A 26,017-nucleotide genomic window follows, 5' to 3' on the forward strand; every position below is an offset into this window, starting at 1 on the left:
GGAGATTCGGGGTCCATCCCTGGGTTGGGAAGATCCCCTGGAGAAGAAAATGGCAACCTACTCCAGTACTCTTGCCTGGAGAATCCCATGGACAGAGGAGCCTGGTGGGCCATAGTCCATGGGGTCTCAAAGGAGTCGGACATGACAGAGCGACTCAACAACAGTAGCAACAAGGGCTGAGATGCCACTGAAGGGAACCAAGCAGGAAGCTGCTCTGGGAGACACAGAGAGATAAACCCCAAAATATGCCCCATCTTCAACAAGTGGTTATTCATCCCTCGCTCTTGCCAACACAAAGAGATGTCTCATTACACATTTGGGTTTTTAAACAACCTCCATGCTCTGATTTGGTGCACCGACTAATTTAAGACTTGATACTGAGAACCCAAGGATAAACAAGCAGTGAATCCTGGGATATCTCAGCATGTAATCATTCTAAATGTTTCAGCTTAACTCGTTTTCTAGTGAAAGTGTTACTCACTCAGTCATGTCTGACTCTTTGCAACCCCATGAATTGTAGCCTGGCAGGCTCCTCTGTCCATGGAATTCTCGAGACAAGAATACTGGAGTGGGTTGCCATTCCCTTCTCCAGGGGATCTTCCCAACCCAGGGATTGAACCTGTGTCTCTTATGTCTTCTGCATTGGCAGGCGAGTTCTTTACCACTAGTGCCATCTGGAGAGCCCCGGGACCATTCTAAAGGTTTTGGTTTAATTGGTTTTCTATTCTGAGTCATAGCTATCCTAGGGAAAAACTCTCTCAACCAAAGCTGCAGCCATAAAATAATAAAAGTCCTTCCTCCATGAAATAATTTCCCATTATTAGCTTGACTTAGTAAACATTTTCCTCTTAAAAAAAAAAAAGCATTTATTGTCCATGTTCAGTGGACTTCTGTTTATGTGTACAGAGCATGTGCCAAGGCAAAGACCACCTCAGGCACACTCTGAGATTCTGTTTCAGTTTTTTCAAAAGTTCTTTCTCAGTAAATATTCAAAAGGACCAATTTGTACAAAAGTCTTTCAAAACATTTTTGATGACTATTATTTTCACTTGCAGGTCAGAGAGTTATTCAACTAAACAGTCAGCAGTATTTTTTCTTGGCTTTCTCATTGCTTCTTCCTTGCTTTGAGCAATCCTTTTATTTAATCATTAATTCCAAATTGGTCTTCATCGGCATGTGGATTTTAATGAGAGCTGGGTTTTAGCCACATTACAGTAGACGCGGTGGAGGGGGAGGGTAGAGGGTAGTCGTGGCAATGGCAAAACTAAACGTACCCTAAGATGGTAATGATTCTTGATTGAGGCCAGTTGCTGAAAAAATAAATGCCTGTGATACAGAACCATAGAAATTTGGAGCTGGAGATGAGGCAAGCCTTTCATCGCTAGGCCGACAGCGCCTCCGGCGGCAGAAAGACGGCGGTGGCGGGGACGGGGACCCGCAGAAACTTGCGAATTTTTAAAAAGGCACCTGCTGTTTGAGTTCTCATCGTGCAAAAAGATCCACAGGTGCCCTATTTTAAGGGTAGACAACTGGGGGAAACCTAGATCTTTATAAAACGGCTACAACAGCCACACTTTAGCCTAACTTGGAGTTAAGTTGTCGCTTTACACAAAGTTGATTTAAGCGACTAGTGAGCAGAGGACGTGACGGAGCGGCGGGAGACAGAAAGATTCTGCTCAGGTTTGGCCGCCGCGGACCACGGGGGAGCTATCCGGAGTCCGGAAAAAGAGGGAAAGAAAATTAAAGAAGTGAGCACGAGAGTCCTTTTTTTTTTAAGTGGAGAGCGCCGTGGAAGGCGGCAGGCACACCTGTAGGCGTGGGGGTGGCTCACCTGCGCGGTGACGGCGCGTCCCCAGCGCAGTGGATCCGAGGGGGAGGCAGGGGCGGACAGGGAACCTCAGGGAGAGGTGACCGGAGTCAGAGATGGAGGTCGGGGGCTATTCATCAGGGACAGGGTGAGAGGACCCGCGCGCATCCTCCGGGGCGACACGTGTAACTGTCAAGGCGGAGAGACACCCTGGCAGATGAGCCCCGGGAGGGGAGGGCGCGCGAGCGGCCCCGAGGCTCTGCCCCCAGCTCCGCGCGCAGGCGGCTTCGGGGCTCCGAGCCAGGGGCTCCCTCCTCCCCCCCGGGAGCTGGCACCTGGGCGGTGGGCGGGGGGTGAGCGGCGGGGGTCCCTCCGAGCCGGGTGCCCGAATCCCGGCGCTCCGCAGCCGCGTCCCCGCGCGCCGCCATGCGCCCCTGCGTGTCCCCCCCGCTCCAGAAGGGCGCGCGGAGCCCCGGGAGGACGGGTCCCCAGTGGGCTGGCGGGCGAGCCGCCGCCTGGGCTCGGCCACTTACCTCGGGCCGCGCGCGGCGCCAGCAGAGCCCCGGCCAGGGCGAGCAGGAGGGCGCGGGCGGGGGGCGCGGGCGGCGGGCGCGCGGCCATCGTCGCCGGCCTTCGGTGCAGCGGCAGCTCTCGGGCTGGGCGGCGGGCGCTGCACCATCCCCCGCGGGCGCCGGGCAGGGGCCGGGCGTCACGACCCGCGGGGACTTCCTGCCGCGGGGAGGCAGCTCCGAACCCCCTCGCGCAGCGCTCGGGCCGCGGAAGAGCTCGTCTAAGCTTTCATTTTTTTAAAAGAAAGTTTTCCCTTGGCGTGTGTGTGTGCGCGCGCGTGTGTGTGTGTGTGCGCGCGCGCGCTGTGCTGGCACGGGCCAAGCCTTGACCGTTGCAATAAATGAGCAAACTGTCCGAGTTGGCCCCGGGACGAGGAAGATCGTTAGGGCGAGGAGGCAGGCCTGTGAAATGGATCCACGGCCCGCAGTCACCGTTCTCCTGACCACGGAACAAATTATCTTCTCCCCCGCCCGCCGGCGGCGTCCCGCGGGTCCTAGAGACCGCTCGGGGTTCCCCCTCAACCCCCGCCCAGGGTCCCGCCCAGAGCCGGCGCTCGCCCACCCCCGGGGCGGCTCGGGGCAGGGCGCCTCCCGGGTCGCGCGCCCCGGCGGCGGCGGCGGCACAGACGTGGCTCGGTGGCGGCCGGGCGCAGGAGCGCACACACATCCCCGCCCCGGGGTGATGTGGCCGCGGGGCCCCGGGCGCCCGGCTGCCAAGAGCACACGCGGCGGCACGGTCCAGCTTTCCAGTCTGAGGCTGGAAATGATGACTCGGCTGCTCGCTCCAGGCCCGCCGGGAACCAGCGGAACGCGGGTAGCCGGTCTGAAAGGCTGTCCGCCGCTCCCCAGCCGGGCCGGTCCCGTTAAATTCCCAAACGGGGACATCTCCTGCCTGAGATTGAATTTGGACCTGAAGACACGCGACTTCTGGGCATGCTGCTTTTGAGGCGTTGCTTTAGGTTTTACCCTCATAGATTGGCTCACGTTTCTTTTCCAGAGCATGGACCAACCTCCCCCCCGCCCCCAAACCAAAAGGTGCACAGCAATGTTTCCCAAACTTTCCTGGTGTAAGAAACGACGGGGTTTGTCTGTCAAAAATACTGTTCCTGGGTGGCCTCCCACGACCTTGAAATGAGGCTCTCCAGCCAAGGGGCCAGGGAGCACTGGGTGTCTGGGAAACAGCAGTGAGATGAATGAGACTTGCTTCCAGTCTGAGTTCTTGGCAGTCTCCTTCTCTTCTGCCTCCATGGCCTCAAAGAACACAGTATCAGTGTTTATTAAAGCAGGGCTTGCCTTCTCCTAGACCATGGGACCAGCAAGGAGAGGGCTATGCAGACTAAAGGAGCTGGGAGGGCATCAAGATGGGTGCCCACCACCTGTGGAACCACCAAGATCCCTAACCTTGACCACCTATTAGAACCCTAAGGGCTAAGGGGTTGATAACACCCCAACCCAGATTTTTCAGCATCTCCAGCCATGGATGGAGCCTGAAGTGTTAGTCGCACAGGCTTGTCTGACTCTTTGCAACCCCATGGACTGTAGCCTGCCAGACTCCTCTGTCCAGGGAATTCTCCAGGCAAAAAGCATACTGAAGTGGGTAGCCATTCCCTTCTCCAGGGGATCTTCCTCACCCAGGGATCGAACCCAAGTCTCCCCCATTTTGGGCAGATTTATTTATTTATTTTACCATCTGAGCCACCAGGGAAGCCCGGATGGAGGCTGAGAAGTTTCTGAAGCCCCAGGTGACTCTACTATGCAGCCCAGAGGGAGAACCAGGCACAAAAACCTGTCCTGTGACCTCCCGCCAATTTCTGACCAAGCGTCATTCCTAGAGGCATTTAGCCAGTATTTGAGAAAACTCCATTCCTCAATACCTCTTTTTACAGGAAAGTGGCTTTCCTCTTATTTCCCTCCCACCCCCAGGTTTCTGCCATGTTCCTAAGAACCAGGTCAACTCCTCTAAACAACGTTCAGGCCTTTTATTAAAAAAAAGAAAAAAACCCGAAAGCCAGAAGCACTGGCCCCAGGACGCCCTCCTCAGCGCCAAGGCATCTCAACACTCCGTCTGGAAGCCAGGCCTGGGTCCAAGCCCCAGTTTCAGTCCGGCCCTACTGCTCACCCCTCTGTCTGTCCTTGGTTCTTTCATTCTCTCCGTTAGCAATTAGCGATGCTTCGTTGAGGACTTGGGAAACCAAACCAATGAGAAACACCTCTTGCTTTCCAAGTCTTTTCTGTCTACTCGGACAAACTGATCAATCCTGACTATTGAATGGGGTGAGCTGGTTACTTGGCCTCTTTAATAATCATTAGGTTGTTTGTTAACTACTGCATTATTTATTAGACACCTCATGTAATCAGAGTATTGTGCTAAAAGTGCTTCCTGGGCATTGTTTCATTTTAAGATCCTGAAGATATGGATGAGGACATCACAATGTCTAGAGGTTAAGTCGTTTTCCTGTGGCCAAAGGGCTAAGTGGTAACTCTGAGCCCACACCAGGCCTATTTGCAGGCGCAGATTTAATTCTGATCTCCAAGCTTTGGGTTTAGCATCTGTTAAGTCAAAGTAAAATACAAACCTCCCAGGTGGTGGTAGTGAGCATTCCAGGAACTGATAGAATACCTCCCCAAGCCAGGAGATTGCTGCTGTTTTTAAGAATGCACACCCATGGCATGTGCCCCGGCAGTCTTTATTGTGGAGGTCTGGGAAGGACAGTTTTAGCAAGGACCCAGGTGGTTCTGATTGCCCTTGTTCCCTAGAACTTCCAGAAACACTGCACAAGGGAGTTTTAAATTGTGTCCTTTGAGATCAGTGGGGGAGACTCACTTTCGAACGAGCCCAGCTGCTGGCCTCTTGAATCTGTCTGGTTAAATTGTTTATTCATAATGGATGTAATCTGTACTGTGTATTAGTCTTTATACACTTTCTCTCCGAACAATCCATTTCTTTTTCTCCTTTCATATTCAGCTCTTGACTACTGAAGTCCATTTTTTTTTAAACCTGGAAGTTGCAAAGCTTTCTCCAAAGGGCTAAATGTGCCCCCAGGACTGTCCTTGGTTTGTTTGTGATCGAATGAAACAAAACAGCCAATGCGGGTGTGGGGGGATGGAGATAGTAAAGAAAATCCTACCCACCAGCCCTGGTTTCTCCAGTTTCTAATCCACCACCTCTGTGAAGCAAGAAGCTGGGCTAACACTCTATCCGTACAGACTTATGACCCTCAGTAACAGCCAGCTAGGCAGAGGGGGAGCCTTAGGTCTAGCAGATGGTCGGCCTTTGGATGAGAAGCCTGCCTCCTCCTCCCGGTTAGCAGGAAATGGAAGCCGACGTGGCGCTCAATACTGGATTGTTAGGTAATGGTATGGGGTCAGAGGCCAGGGTCTGCTCATTAAAATTTCAGATAGATGGCTTGTTGTCCTTTCCTTTCCTTTCCTTTCCAGAAGAATTGACCTTTGCAGTACCGTTTCCTGTGTGCTATTTTTGCTCTACAGCCTGGGCATTCACAATGAACAGGGCACTTATTTCTCATCCAAGCTCACATTTAACTCAATCTGCTTTGAGTCCGAGCGCATGAAAAATGGAGGCAAACGCTCCTAAGGCAGGATTTTACAGGCAGACACTCCTGACTTCTACTCTAAGGGAACAGTCAGCCTGTTTCCCACTCGACTTATTGACAGAGCTTCAGAAACAGGCTCACAAAACAGCTTTCATCTCTCTAAGTACCGTCCCCACGGCTTGCTGCAAAGGTAAACAAACACAATCGCCCGTGATTAAGACTCTTGGAAATCGTTTTAATTCCATCTCATGGGGAGACTGAAGCTCATGATCTTCTCAGCCTATAATAACATGAAGTCCACCTTTGTTTTCTTAGAATCTTCACTCCAAAAGTCCATGGCTTCACCTCTAGAAACTCGCTCCCAAGGAGCCTCCTCTGTGTAGATTAACTCCCCAAAATTCTGATACCCCAACTGTTGCACAGAATCAGTACATTAGTAACCTGTCAAACACCAGAGACAGAATGCTCTTGGAGGAATCAGGAACTCAGAGATGCTCACCACCAGAAGGGACATGGAAGTTCATTTAGGCTGGCTCCCTTCCCCCGTCTATATTCATCCGTGTCACCCTGGCAACTGACCTTCCAACTTCTCCATACAGGCCTACTGTGGTGCCCACTGTGAGTACCCAGGTGACTGAGAGCACCTGGGAGGAAGAGTACCACACGGCCAAATCACCAGCTTTCCAGACAGCCCCCTGCTGCACTGGTCCATCCACTCCCACCATCGTGCACACCGGCTGAATGAAATGACAGCACTCAGATAACGGCGAACAGGGAATCTCAAAACCAATCGTAACTTACAACAGCAGTGACCAAATATGTGTGGCTCCTCCTTCATTCAAGAAATATAATAAAGGTTAATTTCCTTCCCTTTTCATGTAGGCTGGGATTAGAGACTCATTCTAATAAATAAAATAGGGCCAAAGTGACTGTATGAGGTGGGTATGACAACCCACTCCAGTCTTCTTGCCTGGAGACTCCCCATGGACAGAGGAGCCTGGTGGGCTACAGTCCACGGGTTTGCGAAGAGTCAGACAGGACTGAGCAACTAAGCACAGAGTGATGGTATATGAGTTCTGAGACAAGTCCTGAAAGGCATGAGGGACCCGGGTCGTTCACTTGGAGGGAAAATCAGCTGCCATGTGGCGAAGACACTCAGACAACCCCACTGGGAAGAACTCAAGTGAGGAACTGAAGTCTCTGGCCATCAGCCATGTGGGTGTGCCATCTTAGGAGTGGATCTTCCAGCCCCAGTCGAGTTTTCAAATGAGGGCCGCCCAGGACAGCATCTGCCTACCAGCTCCAGCGAGACCCTGATGCAAACCCACCCAGCTGAACTGCTCCTGAATTCCTGACCCACAGAAACTGCATGTAATGCATTTCTGTTGTCCTGAGCCACTAATCTGGGTGGTGATTAGTCATGCAGTTGGGCTTCCCTTGCATCTGCCTGCAATGTGGGAGACCCAGGTTCAATCTCTGGGTTGGAAAAATTCCCCTGGAGAAGGGAGTGGCTACCCACTCCAGGATTCTTACCTGAGGAATTCCATGGACAGAGAAGCCTGGCAGGCTACAGTCCATGGGGTCCCGAAGAGTCAGACACAACTGAGTGACTACTAACAGATGACTAAAACATATTTAATAAAGCAAACATTCCATTTCTATATATTTTCTAGCTTCCAAGGAGTCCTGATAATTTCAATATTGATGGCACTTCCCTTGTTTTTGAGCTCTGAAGAGTTATAGACAAGGTGGCCTGAGGTCCCAGTTTGTCCAAGCATAACTGTCTCTGGCACTCCCACTTTACTCTTACAGGGGGTCCCAGTTTCCTATCAAACTGGGGGCAAAAGGGGAAGCCAGGCACATAAGCTTGGGTCTGCATCTCGACGCTCTTCCTCCTATGAGCGAGGGTTGAATAGTGTCTGTACTCACAGTGATGGGTGGTACTTAGGTCTAAGCATGGCAATGGCAGTGACAACCGGAGCAAACTCCCCGGCAGCATGGAGTTCCACAAGGTTGTCTGAATGTGTTCACCACACGGTTGGCCAGTCACGCAGTGACCTGAGCTAAACTGCCACGGTCAGAAGTGGTAAGTCATGTTGTTGCCGGGTGCCAGAGAACTTGCCGGCATTTGCTGCTGTCTGTCTCGTGAACACATCAATGAGAAGCTGTGCTTAAAGGTCGTGGATGAAGAGACCTGCGAGAGAAAAGCAAAGCTGCCCCCACCATGGAGGCTGGCCACTCGCTCATGTGAAAAGATGCCTGGGCTCCCAGAAGCCAGAAGAGCTGGGATGCTTGGGGGTGGCGGGGGGCGAGACAATGACTTTGGAGACTAGCCAGGGTCTCCACACCTCCACACCCCAGCAGGTTTCTTCCCTGCAGCCTCTTGGTGCAGTAACCCCATGGGAGCCCATTCCGAGACGCACATACATGTATGATCTCTCCTGTGGCAAATTAGGCCATTTGCCTCTCATCCTGTGCTCTTGAAATGGGGAAATAAATGGACAGCAGCCCCTCTTCATGTATATGAATGCAGTTCCCATTTTGTCTTTACTGTTTCAGGCAAATCAAGCCCAATTTCTTTAACTTGCCTCTTGGGTCCTATTCTTCCTCTCTTTAATCATGTTTTTTTTTTTTTTTTTTTTTTTGCTCTCTTTTGGATCTTCTCCAGTTTCTTGATTCCTCTGAAACTGTGGAGGCCAAATGTGGCCATGGAGCTCCGAGAAGGATCTGCCTGGGCCTGAGGGAAGCAGAGGAAGTGTCTGTTGTATCTGGTTTATTGGGTGGGGAGGGCGCAGCGTGTCTTTCTGCAGTTGAGACTTTTAACTTCTCTTCGGAGGCCAGGACTCAATTCCCTTTGAGGGTGAAGGAGCAATTCTGGGAGGCTCTGGGGAGGCCAGTTCCTCCGACATGGGTGTGTTTGGCTCTCCACTCATCCATCTGTCCATCTGTCCGCGCCAGGGCCCTGCTTATTCACCACAGCTATGTCAGTCTGCTTTCTGGACCTCAGATTTCCATGCCTTTTTTTTTATTAATTGATTTTTATTGGTTATTTCTATCGGTTTATTTTTTATTAGTTACTTTACAGTGTTGAAACTAACACAATGTTGTAAAGGAATGATACTTCCCATGCTTCTTTGATGGACACTTTCAGGCAGGGCTCTTGTCTTCCATGAACTCCTTGACAGACTCATGCAGAAAAGCCACCCCTGTTTCCAGAGCCTGGGGTCTTGGGGTCTATTGTTCTTCCTCCTGCACTCAGCTCCAGGCTAGGATCCGATGCCATTTGCATTTTGTAGCAGTCACCAGGCATTTGATGGTTTCCATCACCACCACATCCTGACTCAGTAGCTCTCCCGTCACACCATCAGTGGAGAAAGCTCATCACTGCCACCCAGGCATAAACAGTGCCAGCATTCCTGTTCCTCAGTTTTCTTCGGTAATACTCCTGAGCAGCTTTTCAACTTTCTCTGTCCTGGTGTGTTAACTCCTCAGTCATGTCTGACTCTTTGCGACCCCCATGGCCTGTAGCCCACCAGGCTCCTCTGTCCATGGGATTCTCCAGCCAAGAAAACTGGAGTGAGTTGCCATGCCCTCCTCCAGGGGATCTTCCTGACCCAGGGATCGAACACGCGTCTCCTGCGTTGCAAGCAGATTCTTTACCATCTGAGTCACCATGGAAGCCCTTCTTTGCCCTAGGCTGAAAAATAAAGTTGAGTAAATGTCCCCAGTGCTTTCCTGTCTCCTGTGCTGAAGGTTAGAGGCGCAGACAACGCCCTCCATTCTCATGACACGCTCGTCCTGTGATGCAGAGAAGACCCCAAACAGGCATAGCAGACAGCATCTGCTGCGTCTCCTCTGCCCCAGGCCTCCAGGGTCTCATCAGCCCTCAGCGAATCCTGCTCATTGCTCTTATTTTGAAGGAAGGAACGGAGGCTCTGAAAGCTGACTTGTCCACAAATGGAAACCTTGAGAGTGCTCCTGGGATTGGACACTGGGTCCTTCTGACTCCCAGGCCCCTCTGTCTCCTTCCCTCCCTGCTGGTTCCGGCCCCAGACTCAAGCCGCATCTGACCCCGTCCTTTCTCTCTCCCTCAACCCCGCCCTTCTAATTAGTTAGCAAGTCCTGTCAGTTCAGCCTCAGAAATGCCTCCTATTCTGCCCCCTCCCCTGCCCCCAGGGTCCCAGGGCTAGGGAACTACGGGGTCTCTGTTCTGTGAGAGTCACAGGCTCCTGGGGCTCTTCTCCTGTCACCCTGCTTTTCAATGAAAATATCACATGATATCACTTATATGCAGAATCCTTAAAAATTGATACAGGTGAACTTATTTACAAAACAGAAACAGACTCCTTTACCGAAAGCAAACTCACAGCTACCAAAGGGGAAATGTGGGAGGGGAGGGGTAAGTTAGGAGTTGGGACTGACAAATACACACTGCTGTATTTAAAACAGATAACCAGCAAGGACCTCCTGTATAGCACAGGAAAGTCTGCTCAGTGCTCTATAATAATCTGAATGGGAAAAGAATTTGAAATCTAGATCTGTGTACATGGTATAACCGAATCACTTTGCTGTACGCCTGGAACTAACATAACACTGTTAATCAACTGCACTCCAATGTAAAACAAAAAATAAAATTAATACCTGGGAAGCTTCACTGACTCCTCATTGCCTTCAGTAATATATCGAGTCTCCTTCACAGCCAGTGTTCCCAGTCTCACATTTCTCCCACCCTTGATACCCAGTCCCATCCTTCAGCTATATGGGACCACTCAACGTTTGAAAAGTGTTTGACCCAGTGTGGTTTTCTGTACGCTTCTCTCAATGTCAAAATGTCCTTCTCCCGCTCTCTACCCACTGATTCAATGTTCAAGGTCCAGAGAGGTGCCATTTCTTTTGTGTTGTCTTCTCTAAGTACCAGTCGATTGCTCAGTCGTGTCCGATTCTTTGTGACCCCATGGATTATAGACCGCCAGACTCCTCAGTCCATTGAATTCTCCAGGCAAGAATACTGGGGTTGGGAGCCATTCCCTTCTCCAGGAGATCTTCCCGACCCAGGGATTGATCCCAGGTCTCCTGCACTGTAGACAGACTCTTTACCATCTAAACCACCAGGGGTTCTCTATGAACTCCAGGCGAAAGGGTGCCATCCTCATTCTTCTGGCACATTTCTGGGGACCCACAGCTGGCATTACCTGAGCTTGCCCGCCTTACTAGACAGGGAAGCACTTGGAGGCCAGCCTCCTTCACTGGCTCATCATTGTAACTGACATGCCCAAGTGTCAGCTTCCTAGGTGACACTGTAATAAAGAGTCCACCTGCCAATGCAGGCAATTCAAGAGGCACGGTTTCAATACCCAGGTCGGGAAGATCCTCCAGAGAAGGGCATGGCAACCTGCTCCAGTATTCTTGCCTGGAGAATCCCATGGACAGAGGAGCCTGGGGGGCTACAGTGCACAGGGTCTCAAAGAGTCAGACTCAACTGAGTGACTGAGTGACTGAGCACACACACATGTGCCCAAGCCCGGCCCCCAGCCCGAGAAGAGAAGGGACAGCAGCTTCTGGTTGAGTGGACAAATGAACCAGTGTGTGACCATGTTCCCATTTGGGTCTTTACGAGTTTTCTTCCCTATGCAGCTTTCCACCACAAGCTCAAGAACAGTGATTCCCTGCAAGTGTATTTATTGCTGAGGTCCAAGAAGATAAGTAGGCAATATTTCATTTCTTTCCCAAACCGTTCTCCCAATAACCTCTATAATTATTCCAGTTAAGGCCCATTACCATTGCAAATCAAGTTAGAGCTGATTTCCACAGAGCTAGCAATCTGCACTAGGACATGTTTTATTTTCTAAAATCTTCGATTTTTAACTAAGTCTGTTACTTCTGGTACTATTTTCAATTTAACAGAAACAAAATAAAAGTCTCTTAAAACTCCAAACAGCCTCAAACTGTGTTTTGTTCTGGTAATCAGACAATGGATAAGGATTGTGGTTACTCAGAGATATTGCCAACGATGGAAAAAACAAATAAGAGCATGAGTCAGAATAATTTAAAACCAGAAGTGTGTGTCGGTAATAACTCAGAAAGTCACATGGAAGAGGCTTGGTCACAAAATCAAATTTGATGGTTTCTTAAAAATCATAATCTCATATATTAGAGAGCCCCTTGTACCTGGGAGAGAGCCAAGAAATCTGACAAAACCCAGTCTCAGGAAAGCAAACTCCCTCCCCATCCGGAAAATGCTGTCTCTCTTGGGGCAGGATGTAGACAGTCTCGCGTGCCATATGGAAAAATGAGCCAGCGCGGTAAGGAAGCAACGTATCATTAAAGAGGAGACCGTTGGAGTAAGGTAAAAGCCATTCCTGCGGTCTAATCCTTTTAGGCCCCTGTCCAGCTGCACAGAGGGAACTGCAGCCTCACTCCGGGTGGCTGATGTGGGATGAGAGCCTGTGTCCAACGGCATTGCATCGGAATACCAGAAGCATTACCCAGAAGTGTGGTTTTGCTGTTCAAAGCCAGCCACTTCCCGACCTATCCAGAGAGGGGGAAGAAGTCTCCTGCTTATTCATTCCCAGGCAGCATGTTGTCCCTGACCCCACGGTGGGCTTCCTAATGACCATCTGGCTTAAATCTGCCACGTGGGTCCTGATGACCGGCACCCATCATCTCCAGACTAGAGAGAGGGGGGCCGTCCTGGAAAAGAAAATGCTCGTGGTCAGCCAGGGCACAATAGACTAGCTGATCCCTCCCCACCAAAACCAGAAATGGCCCTTTAGGCTTTGTCAGAGCAGGCTCCAGAGGTCTGAGCCTGCAGTCTCTCCGAAGCTGAACCCCAGTTCCTTTTTCTGCTTAGATTTATGGCAATTGACCTGTTTTACAGCTCTTTTACTGACCTACTTTTGAGTTCTATTTTGGAAAGTGACACAGAACTCTCTCAGATCCCTGCAAAGGAAGAAGAGGAAGAAATATACACATAGGCACACACGTATCCACACCCCAGAAATCAAGCCTGTGTTAATCTTCCACAAAAAAAGCATACTTTATTTTTTTTTCTCACCAATAAAACTTGTCAGAAAGCACTGGAAGACTGTCAACAGTCCTTTCAGAAGAAAAAGATATATAAGTTAATGTATTAGATGCTTATTTTCTGGTAAAATACTTGCAGAGTAACCCCCATGCCTGCTGATGGAAAGCTTTACATTAAGATGCCAGGAACTGACCTGTTAATCCAGCAGACTGGAATATAATTGCCCATCCCTGCCCCCCAGTCGCCCCTGCTTAGGGCCACTTAATCAGAGGTGGTGTGTCTCAGTTGTAACCCATGGTAAGCTGGTGGGATAAAAATTACCTATCTTTTTATAGGAGAGAATTACATTCTGGATAGCAGATGACCACACATCCATTTCCTAACTGCTAGTGACAGGTCTACCCAACAACGATGCTGTGAGAATGGCAATTATTATTTATTGAGCATTATTATGGTCTAAACACCTCACATATATTATTTATAAACTCTCATATTACCCGGTGAGGGGTATTTTGGCTTCCCATTTTACAGATGAAAAACTGAGTCTCGGTAGTATGAAATATTCCAGACCTCACAACTCCTCAGGAGCAAACCTAAGCAAGCCCCCAAGCTCAGGTCTGCCTAATTCTAGAGTCTGCACCTTCTACATCTAAACCAGATTGCTTCTTCACAAAGAAGAGTCCACCAAGATTTAAATCCTGTGATCATCCCACTGCCAGTAAACTACGCTGTTTCTGACCCTCACCACCTATAAAACGGGGATGCTGTTTAACTTTGATTTGTAGGTCAATTAAAAATGGAAAGATATCAAATGCAATGTGGTATTCTGGGTCTGATTCTGGAACAGAAAAAGGACATTAGTGGAAAAATTAATAAATTTGGATAAAGTCTGGAGTTGAGTTAACAGTAATGTACCAACACTGGTTTTGCGGCTTTGACAAATGCACCACATTATTTTGGACACTGACAAGAGGAGAACCTGCTGCTGCATATGGGAGAACTCTCTGTGTGATCTTGGCAACTTTTCCATAAATTTAAAATAATCCAAAATTTCAAAGTTTATTTTTTTACGAGAGGACATCTAAACAAACAAACAAAAAAAACCCTGAAAATCAGTTTTTCTTCTTTGGTAGTTGTTTACCTGCAGATACCATATTAGACTCCGATCCTTTGGCCACCAGATGCGAAGAACTGACTCACTGGAAAAGACCCTGATGCTGGGAAAGATTGAGGGCGGGAGGAGAAGGGGACGGCAGAGGATGAGATGGTTCGACAGCATCACTGACTCGATGGACATGAGTTTGAGGAAGCTCCGGGAGTTGGTGATGGACAGGGAAGCCTGGTGTACTGTGGTCCATGGGGTCGAAAAGAGTTGGACACAACTGAGCGACTTGACTGAACTGAACTGAACTGAACCGTATTGGACAATTTCAGATGTTATTAGCTTAAGTGTTAGGAAGTGAAGTGCAGGAAGGCATTTCGTCCAGGGTCACTGTGCTGTGGGGGAGGTCAGTCCCAAGGTGCTCTCTATCCCATGTGTCCTCTTCCTACAACTGTAGCATTTACAATTAAACGTGAAAGTTTTCCCAGCACATTGTCCATAATTCCTACAATCTTAGGGATCCTTTATGTGTTTTTTGACATTAACTGATTGCACTCTGTTTTGTGTATTTGCTACTAGATTTTTTACTTTAAAATTTTTACTGAGTTATACATGCAGTAAAGTGTGTGAATTTTAAGTGTACAGCTTCATGACTTTCATTTATGTATGCAACCCTTGTATTTCTGGCGCTTCTCCCCCTGGGGGGACTGCTCTGCTGATTTCTACCACCACAGGTAAAAACAGGATCCTAGTGGGTGGTCTTTTGCCCCTGGTTTTTCTCACTCATCATTATGTCTGTGAGAGTCACACATGGTGTGTGTGGTAATAGTTTATTCCTTTTTATCATTGCATACTATTCCATTGGATGAATAGACCTCAATTTACTTGTCCAACCTGTTTAATGGAAATCTGTGTTGTTTCCAGTTTTAACTACTGTGAATAAACCAGCAATGAACATTCTTGTAAATGTAATCTGGTAGGTATACACACACAATGATTGTGGGATAAGCACAGAAGATGGTTGTATGGATGGCAACATCAACTCAATGGACATGACTTTGAGCAAACTCCGGGAGATGGTGGACAGGGAAGCCTGTTGTCCTGCAGTCCGTGGGGTTGGAAAGATTCGGACATGACTGAGTGACTGAACAACAACGAGCAAAGGAGCGGAATTGCTGGGTTACAGGAATATGACCATATATTTACCTTTAGAAGGTAATTCGGAGAAGGCAATGGCACCCCACTCCAGTACTCTTGCCTGGAAAATCCCATGGACGGAGGAGCCTGGTAGGCTGCAGTCCATGGGGTCGCTAAGAGTTGGACACGACTGAGCGACCTCACTTTCAATTTTCACTTTCATGCATTGGAGAAGGAAATGGCAACCCACTCCAATGTTCTTGCCTGGAGAATCCCAGGAATGGGGGAGCCTGGTGGGCTGCCGTCTATGGGGTCACACAGAGTTGGACACGACTGAAGCAACTTAGCAGCAGCAGCAGCAGCAGTAGGTAATTGCCAAGGCATTTCCCACAATGTTGTACCAACTGTCACTCCCACGTATAAAAGTCCCAGTTGCTTCAGATCCACAGTGACACAACTGTGACTGCTTCTACCTTTCTGATATCACCCTGTTTTGGAAACCACTTCTGAACTGACCTGTGTTCCCCTGCAGAATTAGCACGAAGGACAGGGCAGCGTCTTCTTCTTCTTGGTATTCCAGGATTTAACACAGGGCCCCGGAACAGTCATTGCTCAGTATTTCACCCAATGAAGAAGTGAATGAATGGATGACTGAATCTATTAATTAGTCCCTATTCTTAACAGCCTTAAACATACTTACCTGGTAGAATTTGGTACACATTTTGTGTGCTGCTGTGCTGTGCTCAATCTTATCTGATTCTTTGCGACCCCCGTGAACTATAGCCCACTGGGTTCCTCTGTCCATGGGATTTTCCAGGCAAGAATACTGGAGTGGGTAGATATTCCCTTCTCCAACACATAAGCAAATTATTTGGAACTTGTGAGTCTATTTCCAGAGCTGTAACACACAGGGAGAATTCGGCCCGAAAGTCTCAGAGCTCTCAGGAATTGGGGAATATTTTCTGTCTCCAAGGCCACATTTGGTTAGGCCTGGGGTCCCAAAGGAGCAGAACTCAGGTCCCAGGAGGAAGCTACCTGGGTTGGCACAGAACTTAGATAGTGTGGATCTGTTTGGAAAAGTCCACCTCTCCCCCACCCAGCCCCATCAGCCGCCCACCATGTTGCCACAATCAGACAATCCTCACACTGTGAGCTTATCAATACTCGCCAAGACCAGCAAACTTCTCTGTGTGGAGGCTGGGTCGGATATAAATACTACGCCTGCCCCGGTCCACCTCTGAGTTCAGGGATTCCCAGCAGTGACCTCGTGGCCCGCACGCACACACCAAGAGGAGCACGATCACGGAGACGTGCTCGTAGCCTCCTGTAATAGACACGTCCACAAAAAGGCTGTCATTTGTGTCACGGAGAGTTGAGAATTCACTGCTGCGTTCAAATCACCTGGGTGCCTGTGCAGATAATTGTAACCACCGGCAATTAAACTCAAAAGCCCATCTTTAAGCCAAATATTTGGCTTTCACTGCACTTCAGCAAAGCGATTACACCAGTGGGCTGACATCTGTGGCTTTGGTTGTGAGCGTTTCTACATGCAGAGAGAAGTGCAGAATGGAAGCACACTTGAAGAGAGTCGGTGCTGAGACCAGCAGAGCTAGGAGGGAGAGAGACGGATGAAACAGAGGAGAAGGTAATTCCAGTCTCCCCAGTGTCTCCTTAAGTCATGCCAGCCTGGAGGGGAGAGAGGGGCTGCAATCATTACTGCATTTTACTGCATCTGTCTGGGCCTTTAGTGTATTTCCTACACTGGCTCTTGTGACCACCCAAGAGCACAAAACTCAGCCCTCCCCTTCCTGGGGGCCCCCAGGACTGTCACGTGTGTTGTTGATCAAATGCCCTTGGCCTCCGCTCCTTCCCCCCGCCCCACCCCAGCACTGCCTCCAGCCCCGTCTCCCTGAAGCTGTAAATCGCTAGGAGACACCAAAAGGCCCAGGGGACCTGCGTGGTGACACGTGATGCCACTCCGGCTGCCCTACTTCCGGTTGTCTCTTGGGAGTTTTCGAGACCCAAGCACTTGCCAGTTCAGGCTGAAAACAGCCTACTATTGTGGCATGTCCTCACACTTACCTTCCCCGCTTTCCCAAGGACAGAAAGCTTGTGTGCGTGGCCCTCATTCACCCGGATGCTGAAGATAGTTGATTTCTGCCGGGTTTTGTGTTGTAGAAGGAGAGGATGAGCAGGAGAAAGGCCAGCAAAAGTGAGGACTCACTCTGAAATCCATCAGTATGATTTAGAGCCCTGCCTTGACCCCACCCCCATAGCCATGGACTTCCCTGGTGACTCATTGGTAAAGAATCTACCTGCAATGCAGGAGACGCGGGTTCGATCCCTGGGTTGGGAAGGTCACCTGGAGGAGGGTATGGCAAACCACTCCAGTGTTCTTGCCTGGAGAATCCCAAGGACAGAGGAGCCTGGAGGGTCATGGTGCATAGGGTCGCAAAGAGTCTGACATGACGGAAGCAACTTTTAGCATGCATGCAATCACCTTTTATTTCGGAGACACTTTTATACATTTAGCTAAACAGATGGGGCTGCTCTGCAGCACTGGGAAAGCATCTCTGAAAGCCCATCCTCTCTCCTGGGTCTGATCGCTCTTTCCTTCAGAAGATGCCTTTTTGAAAACTGACTTATGACTTCCCTCTGAAAAAAGAGCCCCCACCCCGCTGTTCCAGAAGGGACTGAGCCAGCCAGATTCTCCTAGAACGCCACCGTGACATTCAAACATCACATGCCAATGAAAATGGCAGCCAGTCATGACCTTGAAGGCTTTTTTGAAAGGTGGAGATCCTTCAAGTCTTGTGATGACAACCTGCCGCAGAAGTGAAATTTACAGGCAGAAATAAGCACATTTAAGTACTACCAACTCACACGCATGTCTGGGCAGAAAGACAAGACCGCCTTCACCAGGTACAATGTGCCAGCCTCACAGGTTCTAGAGCCGAGAGCCACAGGGCATTTTCTGGTCTGCATTTTCTAACAGAAACTCGATTCTAAGCAACTGCTTCAACGGGCAGACGGTTGGGTGATTCATTTTCCTCTGAGCCACTGGAAGATAGTCGGGACTCTCTGCCAGGGCTCCCTTCCAGGCCAGGTTTGCTTGGCTTTGCCAAGAGCTTCAGCCCTAGAGGGCACTTGCTTCACTCTTTCCCCAGGAGAGGATGGGAACAACTGGGCCTCTGCTCACCGGAGTTCGAAGACTTTCTCTCCCGTGATAATGAACTGATTCCTGCTCTGGTCTCCAGACCAGGGTGGATGAGTCATGCTGAATATCCCTCTCCTCCCTGGCCCAGCTCTCGCATTTTCCCAGGCAGAGGAGACAGCAGACAGCTGCCCTGCGGCCCTCTCTCTCTCTGGGGCGTGTCCACGTGTCCCACTGATTGCAAAGTCTGGGAGTGTCAAAGGCTTCCTCCCTGCCCTCCCCTTCACTCTCCTGCCTCCTGATCCAGCCTTAATTCCACCTGGGTACGCTGTCTGCTGCCCTTTCAAACATCAAAGAGCAGCTGCTCTGGCCGACAGAATGGTCGTCTTTGTTACTCCTGAATGACCCAAACCTTTAAAATGTCACTCCCTTGCCGATCTCATTTGGTATAGACCCATCTGATTTTAAAGTTTAAACTTGCACTTGGAAGTTGATCCCTGGGGACTGCATCTTTTTTTTTTTTTTTTTTTTTGCCTTTCAGCTGGCTCACCCCTTGGATCTGACATCCTGACATAGATATATAGGGTTTGCTTGCAAATCCTCGAGACTCCTGCAGTTTCTAAATCTTTCTGATCCGAACTTAAGGAGGCATTCCTTAAGGACATGTGACTGCTGAGATCTTGTGTTTGGCATGGAGAATATCACTATGTTTAGTGATTTTCTTTTCAAGCAACAATTATGGTTGTGGTCATTTTAGAAATGATTTTTTTTTTGTAAGATTGGACGAATCATATTGGAGGATGACCAATTCCTTCATGTCCTGGCCTGGCATCCACCAGAGCTGCGACAGCAAGTCTTCTGTTCTGGTTGGGGGTGTGGGCGGGGGGGGGCGGGGCGGGAGGGGGTGTTGGCTGTGGTCTGCTCAGGAGTGAGAGCTTGTGCCCCGTGTTTATCTGGGATTCCAGCAAGAAGGTTGGCAAAGCATAGCATCCAAATCTCACAGTCACTGCTGCATCAGGCTATGTTCACTCACAGCCAAACGTCCACCAAAGAAACCAAAGGGATGCACTCAGAACTCTGGGAGACAGCGGCCCCTCCCAAGGGCAAATCAGGTCGTTACAGTAGCCTTGACAAGAAGGGTGTGAGCAACCAAGGAGGGCTACATAGCCTGGAGTGAAGTGAAAATGAAACCCTGACCACGCACAGGATTTTAAAAGAAACTTTTCCCCAGGTCAACAACCACTGTTTCTGAAAATTGATCTTTTTGGAGGTGGGCCTCTCGTCCCAGGGTGCTGATGGCTCTGCTCAGGGCCAGCTTGCCCCTCCACCAGGATTACTGGTCCATGAGTCTCCACGTGTACTTTGAGCTCCAAGGTTTGGCTCTGAGGTTGATTTCATAGGGTCACGTCCAGGGGGCACAGTGCCTTCCAGGAAGCTATGTGGGGAATGATCTTGGGGTCACTGGTGGATTTAGTGGGAGAAAAGGCAGCCTCGGTGGTGGACGAGCTTTGGGAATGAGGAGAAAGGCAAGTCCTCCTTGCTAAACTCCTGGGACGGGGGGGTCCATCCATGCTTGCTTGCCCCTGGTGGAGGGGTCCCCAGGCAAGTGTGCTCTGGGGCTGGAGGGCTGTCTCTGGCCTCTCCTTTCCTGACAGGACAGGTGATCCTGGCCTGCAGGCCGAGCGGCCTCCCCATTTAGCTGGGCTCCTTTCTTGGGGGCCCCACCAGAGCCTTGTCGGAATGATCACCCAGACACGTGCCCCACTCAGCCAGACCACTGGTCCTAGGTTGTCATTTACTAGTATTTCCCAGTGGTAGTAAGTCCTTCACACACGTGATTTTAATGCATGTATAAGATTTCTTTAAAAGGACAGACTAGTTCTCACTTCTCTCTTGTTGAACCTTTGTCTTATTCACATTTTTTTCTCATAAAAAGAATATTATGATTCAATTTTTCACATAATGCCCTTTTAAGATTTGAAAGTTTCTTAGAATAGAATCCCAGAAGTAGGATTATTAGTTCAAAGGAAATGTATGTTTTAAAGCTTAGATCGTATTTCTAAGCTGATTTCAAAAGAATTATATCAACTTAGTATCCCACCAGTAGTCTTTAAATTATTTTAAAAACTTGACAGGTAAACAGTTGTGAGCTATAGTTGCATCTTAGGATGCAACAATAAGTTATTTTTTTTATCTAATTACAATGATAGAAGATTTGGAAAGTACAGAAGAGAAAAGGGAGAAAATAAAAACAAGATGTGAAGGTCACTATTTAGGGGGAGAAGGTCATGATTTCTGCAACTTTCAATTAAATAGTTCAGAAAAAAGAATTACATGATTTTAAATAACATGTAATAGTACATGTATAATAACATACCTTATACACACAGTATTCATATAAGATATAAATAGTGTACATCTTAAACATGCATAGCATATCATATAAAATTATATATTATATACAAATGATGCAATGTACTTACTATACACATATATAATTTTATATAATATAAAGTTATATATTATTTTATAGAGCATCAGAATATTTGAGTGTGTGTGTGGTGTGTGTAGAGAGAGAGAGAAGAAAGAAAACATGGGGGAATGGAAACAGCTGGTGAGCCTGGGTGAAGGTGTGTGAGAATTCTTTGCACCATTCTTACAATTTACCTGTCAATATCATATTATTTCCAAATAAAACATTAATAAACTTTGGGTAATATACTTTCAGGGTTATTTTCTTTGCATAAAAACACCATTTTCTGCCAATTTGGGGTTCATATGATTTGGCTTTTTTAGCAGCAGACTTCATAACATCCCACCTGCCATTGATATATTGCCATGGCCTTTATAGCAATTTCCATCCTGTGGAACCTTCAAGTTGTCTCCAATTTTTCACTATTAAAAATATTTCATTAAGTGTCCCTGGACAGAAATCTAGAGTCACATCTGTGGTAAGTTCCCTTACTAGGAAGAGCTGCTAACACAAATCGCCAAACACCCCTGGACAGGTTTCTGCTAATTCACTCTGCCACTTGAAATGCAGATCTGCTTTGTCAATTGCCAGGAAAAGAATCCACTCAAAGCAGCCCAGGTAGGAAGTAGGGTCTCCTGGGTTGGGGGGTGGTCATGGGGGGTCTCATGGGCTCCAGCCACAGGAAGCCCAGCCTGACATTTCAGACCTGGGGGGCCCAGGACTACCATCCGAGCCTGATCTTCTGCAGCCACCTCTCCCAGCCCATCTGCCCCTTGGAGCCTGGCAGCCTCCGTGTAAAACTCTGTCCCTCCATTTCTGCTCGCGAGGGGCTATGACCTGAGCTCCAGGCCTTGCAGGAGAGCTTCTGTCCACCTGAGGGCAGGGGGTGGGCAGGGGTAGGTGTCTGAGATCTGGGCAGGAACAGGCAGGTGGTGGCCCACACCTCAGAGCTACACTGTCCCTGTGCCAATCTCGAAAAAGAATAAAAAAGGGAAATGTTGACAGGTTTAGGGAAGATCCCCCTGGAGAAGGGCAGGGCAACCTGCTCCAGTATTCTTGCCTGAAGAAGCCCATGAACAGAGGAGCCTGGTGGGCTGCAGTCCATGGGGTCACAAAGAATCGGACAGGACTGAGGGACTAAGTACCTCACCTCATCAGGGTAGAGGGTTTCTGGAGAAAGAACTAGGCATGGCTTTCTGGACGTCAGAGAAGCCATTTGGGCCCAAGTCATTCTGTGGTCTAGGCCTGGCCACAGCGCTTGTCCTTGAACAGGTCTCAGCCGTCAGTGATTTCAAGGGAAGTCAGGGAATAGAGGCACAGAGTCCTGAGTCAAGAAACAATAGTTTAGCCATAAAATAGAGTCCTAATTCCTCCTCAAGGGATATACACAACATCTGATACACGTCTCTGATTCCACAGGAACTAAACCCCCACCCAAAAACATTGCAAATGGTGACCACAGCCACAAAATTAAAAGATGCTTGCTCCTTGGAAGAAAAGCTATGACTAACCTAGATAGTATATTAAAAAGCAGAGACATTACCTGCCAACAAAGGTCTGTCTAGTCAAATCTATGGTTTTTCCAGTCGTGTATGGATGTGAGAGTTGGACCATAACGAAGGCTGAGTGCTAAAGAACTGTGGTGCTGGAGAAGACTCTGGACAGTCCCTTGGACAGCAAAGAGATTATACCAGTCAATCCTAAAGGAAGCCAACCCTGAATATTCATTGGAAGAACTGATGCTGAAGTTGAAGCTCCAATACTTTGGCCACCAGATATGAAGAGCAGAGTCATTGGAAAAGACTCTGATGCTGGGAAAGATTGAAGGCAGCAGGAGAAGGGAGCGACAGAGGATGAGATGGTTGGATGGCATCATCGACTCAATGGACATGAGTTTGTTCTAACTCCAGGAGATGGAGAAGGACAGGGGAGCCTGGTTTGCTGCAGCCCATGGGATCGCAAAGAGTTCGACACGACTGAGGAACTGAAGAATCACAATCCCCCATCCAGGTGGAGGATGGAACAATGATGATGTTGACCATCTTGGCTTCAATCAACTAAAGCTTGTGGTGGTTCAGTTGCTACATTGAGTCCAGCTAAAGCTGGGAGTATCTCAACCTTGGCCCCAGTTCTAGGCTGAATTCTCCTCTGCTCAAGCCCCTTTATGAATATGCATGTTCCCTTAACTTTAAACTTCGAGAAGACAACTCTTGGGAAGCTCCCTGGTGTTCTCCTTATTTGCTGTAAGACACCCTTCCTTCTCCTGTTCTTGGTCATGTCTTTTGGCTTGACACCCAGCTAGAGGCAAACCCCATCTTCAGGTAACAGTTTTAATGGCATTTCTTAAATTACTCCTGAGGTTTAGCAACTGTGCCTGTTTGTTGGCTGTTCCCTTTCTTCTGTAAAGGGACTGTCTCCTTTCACCTCATTTCTATTGGAGCGTTTTTCCCTCATTGCTCTGTATCAAGTTTTCGTAAAGGCTTTAACCCTCTGTCATGGAGCTCAAATTTTTGTCTCACTTTGCTATTTGCCTTTTTTATTTCGCTTCCAGTAGCTTTTGACATTCAACAGTTTCTCACTTTGTACGATGAAATCTAAGTCTCTCTCTTTTTTAACCTATAGCTCAACATTTCTAGAAACACTTCTCCCTTCGATTTCATCCGAGGGGATTTGCCTTCCGTGTGCTTCTACATTATGCATCTGTGTTTTCTTTCCGCCACTTTGGTTTCCCACCCTTCATCCCCTCTGAGTCCCCACCGTGGTACCCAGCATCGTGTCCCAAGGAGGCACTCGATCAGTGAGTGATGGCTGTTGACTGATGAAGGGTAATGAAAACTCTTCATGGTCTAATGACTTTTGAACATTATTTGTGAGACTGCAAATGAGAATTCAAGAAACCATGTCCTCCACGGTCCCCTGGTGCCTCTCAGAGGACCTGACTAATTGAATTCACACCATATATGGGTGCTGCCATTCCCAGGGGAGCCTGCTCAGAGGCTGCAGGGCTGAGCCTTTCCCAGACCCTGGGAGACCTGCAAGAGGAGCAAATGAAGACAGAAGCCAACAGCCTCCTTCCTTCCCTTCTGAGATCCGGATTACGATGTGCACCTTCTAACAGTAACCACTTCTGAAAATTCACACAGAGTTGGCAACACACAACGGTGTCGGCAGAGAGCAAAGCCAGCCTGCTATTTTAGAGTGGAAATGATCCACAAGCACAAGGCCGTGTGTAGACTGTTACCACAGGTTCTTTTACAATGTCTTTGAGCACACGCATTAAAGACAACAATAGTGTCCTCGTGGTGGGCTTTCTGATGGTTCCAGGACTTGAGATCCTGTTTTAGAAAGTGCCTGCGTTAAACAAAAACACCAGGCTGTGCTTTCCTAAAGACATACTACTCGCCCAGTGCCCTGCGCTTTCTCAACTTTGGGGAGCAAGCTTTGGTTTGAAATCTTGCTGTTTTGACAGATTTATTGATTCTGTCTTGACTGCTTGCTGCAAGTTGGTGAATCCTCTTTGTCATTACAAATCGACATTTGTAGAAAGGTCTCTTTCACCAACATCAAGAAGAAGGGAGCTTGGGATTACTAAAGAAAGTATCTGGAGAAAACCAATGTGTGTATTGCACAGATTACATTGTTAATAATGCATTTTTAGGTGAAGTTAATATTTTACGGGTTATTAATAATGTATGGGTTTAGGGAAATACACATTTCTATAGAAAGCACAGAATGTTATAAACTGTGAATCTCACGTTTTCTGTATTACAGTGCAGATGTGACCTATATTTGATGAAACCTTGCTACTTTTTATCAAGAATTAAGTTCCTTCACTGGTATAAGCTGGAAGTTTCAGAACCCGGGAGTCTGTTTCCACTTCTGGTCAAGACGGTGCCGATGGAAGCTCCTCCCTTCCTTACCCCAGCTGATGGAAGCTCCTCCCTCCCTTACCCCGTGTGCACGTCACTCCCAGCTCTGAGCAGCATGAATGCCAAAACGTCGGCTTGGAAGAAATCAAGCTGGGGCAGGTGAATGTCACTCATCTACGTGTACATGCAGGACGTCTCTCTCACTTCTCAGAATGTGATTTAAACTTGGCAGTTTCTGCCCAGAACTTGAAGCGGGTCTCTCTGTCCCATTACCTTTGACTCTGAAGGGAGACTTCATGCAGTGTTCACGTTCCCAGACGGTGCGAGACACAGAAGGAAGGAGAGTGAAGAACAGCTGGTGAGGCCCAGATGTGGTGAAAAAAACTAAGCCCCAGGGACTGATGACTTTGAAGTGAGAATATCCTAACACCCATGGGTGCCCAGCTCTCTGCCAAGGCTCTCAGAAAGAGGAGCAAGACATACCCCTGTCCTTGGGGTGTTTTCAGTGTGGTTGAGACAGACATCACATTATTCCATTTTCCCTGCATCGTGAGAAACCTACTTAATTCCTTTTTCTGCCACACCCGACATTTCCCTGCTGAGGATGCAAATTTCCAAGGCAAATATTTTCTAATTTTATTTTGCTGAAGCTGTGAGGCATCCTATTCCATAATTTAAGTCTGATGGAGTTCAGAACATGCTTCCCCCAAACATGGGGCCCATTGACTATTTTAAGGGGAAGCAATTAGAGAAATGACAGGTACAGCACTTCCTCCCAGAAGCAGTCAGAAAACCCTCAGGTGCTAAGTGCCCTCCCTGAACCCAGAGGAAGGAGCATCCTCATGGCGGGAGATGGGCACCGAGCAGAAGCCAGACGGACAGGTCTCATCAAGTCACCCTTACCCCACACCCTCTGCCCTACCGCGTTTTCCACAACGTCAGTCTTCACCAAAGCTAATGTAAAAGTGTTCAAGGGTCATCGTTTCTTCACGTGTTCATTTCCCAGTGAAGGCTCCAATGGCACAGAAAACTGCAATAAATTTGTCTGCTTTCTCCTGTTAATCTTTGTCAGTTTAATTTTCAGGCCCAGGCAGAGATTGAGGGTAAGGAGAGATGGGGGCAACAGAGGATGAGATGGTTGAATGGCATCATTGACTCAACAGACATGAGTTTGAGCAAGTTCCAGGGGATGGTGAAGGACAGGGAAGCCAGGTGTGCTGCAGTCCATAGGGCCGCAAAGAGTCAGACACGACTGAGCCACGGAACAATGACAGCCAGGGACCCAAAATGGTCAAGGAAACTCTTTTCCTCCAGTCTCTTAGGCATCA

At 48.5% G+C, this 26,017-nt stretch overlaps 1 protein-coding gene and 1 long non-coding RNA gene across 2 annotated transcripts in view; one reads left to right on the forward strand and one right to left on the reverse strand.

Annotated features, from left to right (window-relative positions):
• Positions 1–2,878, reverse strand: part of ADAM12 (ADAM metallopeptidase domain 12) — a 397,161-nt gene extending 394,283 nt beyond the window's left edge. Inside the window, exon 1 of the mRNA XM_061404001.1 lies at positions 2,341–2,878. Within this exon, the coding sequence (XP_061259985.1) occupies positions 2,341–2,428 (88 nt within the window). The 5' untranslated portion in view covers positions 2,429–2,878. The remainder of the gene's footprint in view (positions 1–2,340) is intronic.
• Positions 1,200–25,751, forward strand: LOC133239640 (uncharacterized). The gene is made up of 2 exons (XR_009733916.1): positions 1,200–1,748; positions 24,592–25,751. It is a non-coding gene; the product is annotated as an uncharacterized LOC133239640 (long non-coding RNA).
• Positions 25,752–26,017: the final 266 nt, after the last annotated feature.

This window comes from Bos javanicus, chromosome 26 (assembly GCF_032452875.1).
Source record: "Bos javanicus breed banteng chromosome 26, ARS-OSU_banteng_1.0, whole genome shotgun sequence".
NCBI lineage: Eukaryota > Metazoa > Chordata > Mammalia > Artiodactyla > Bovidae > Bos > Bos javanicus.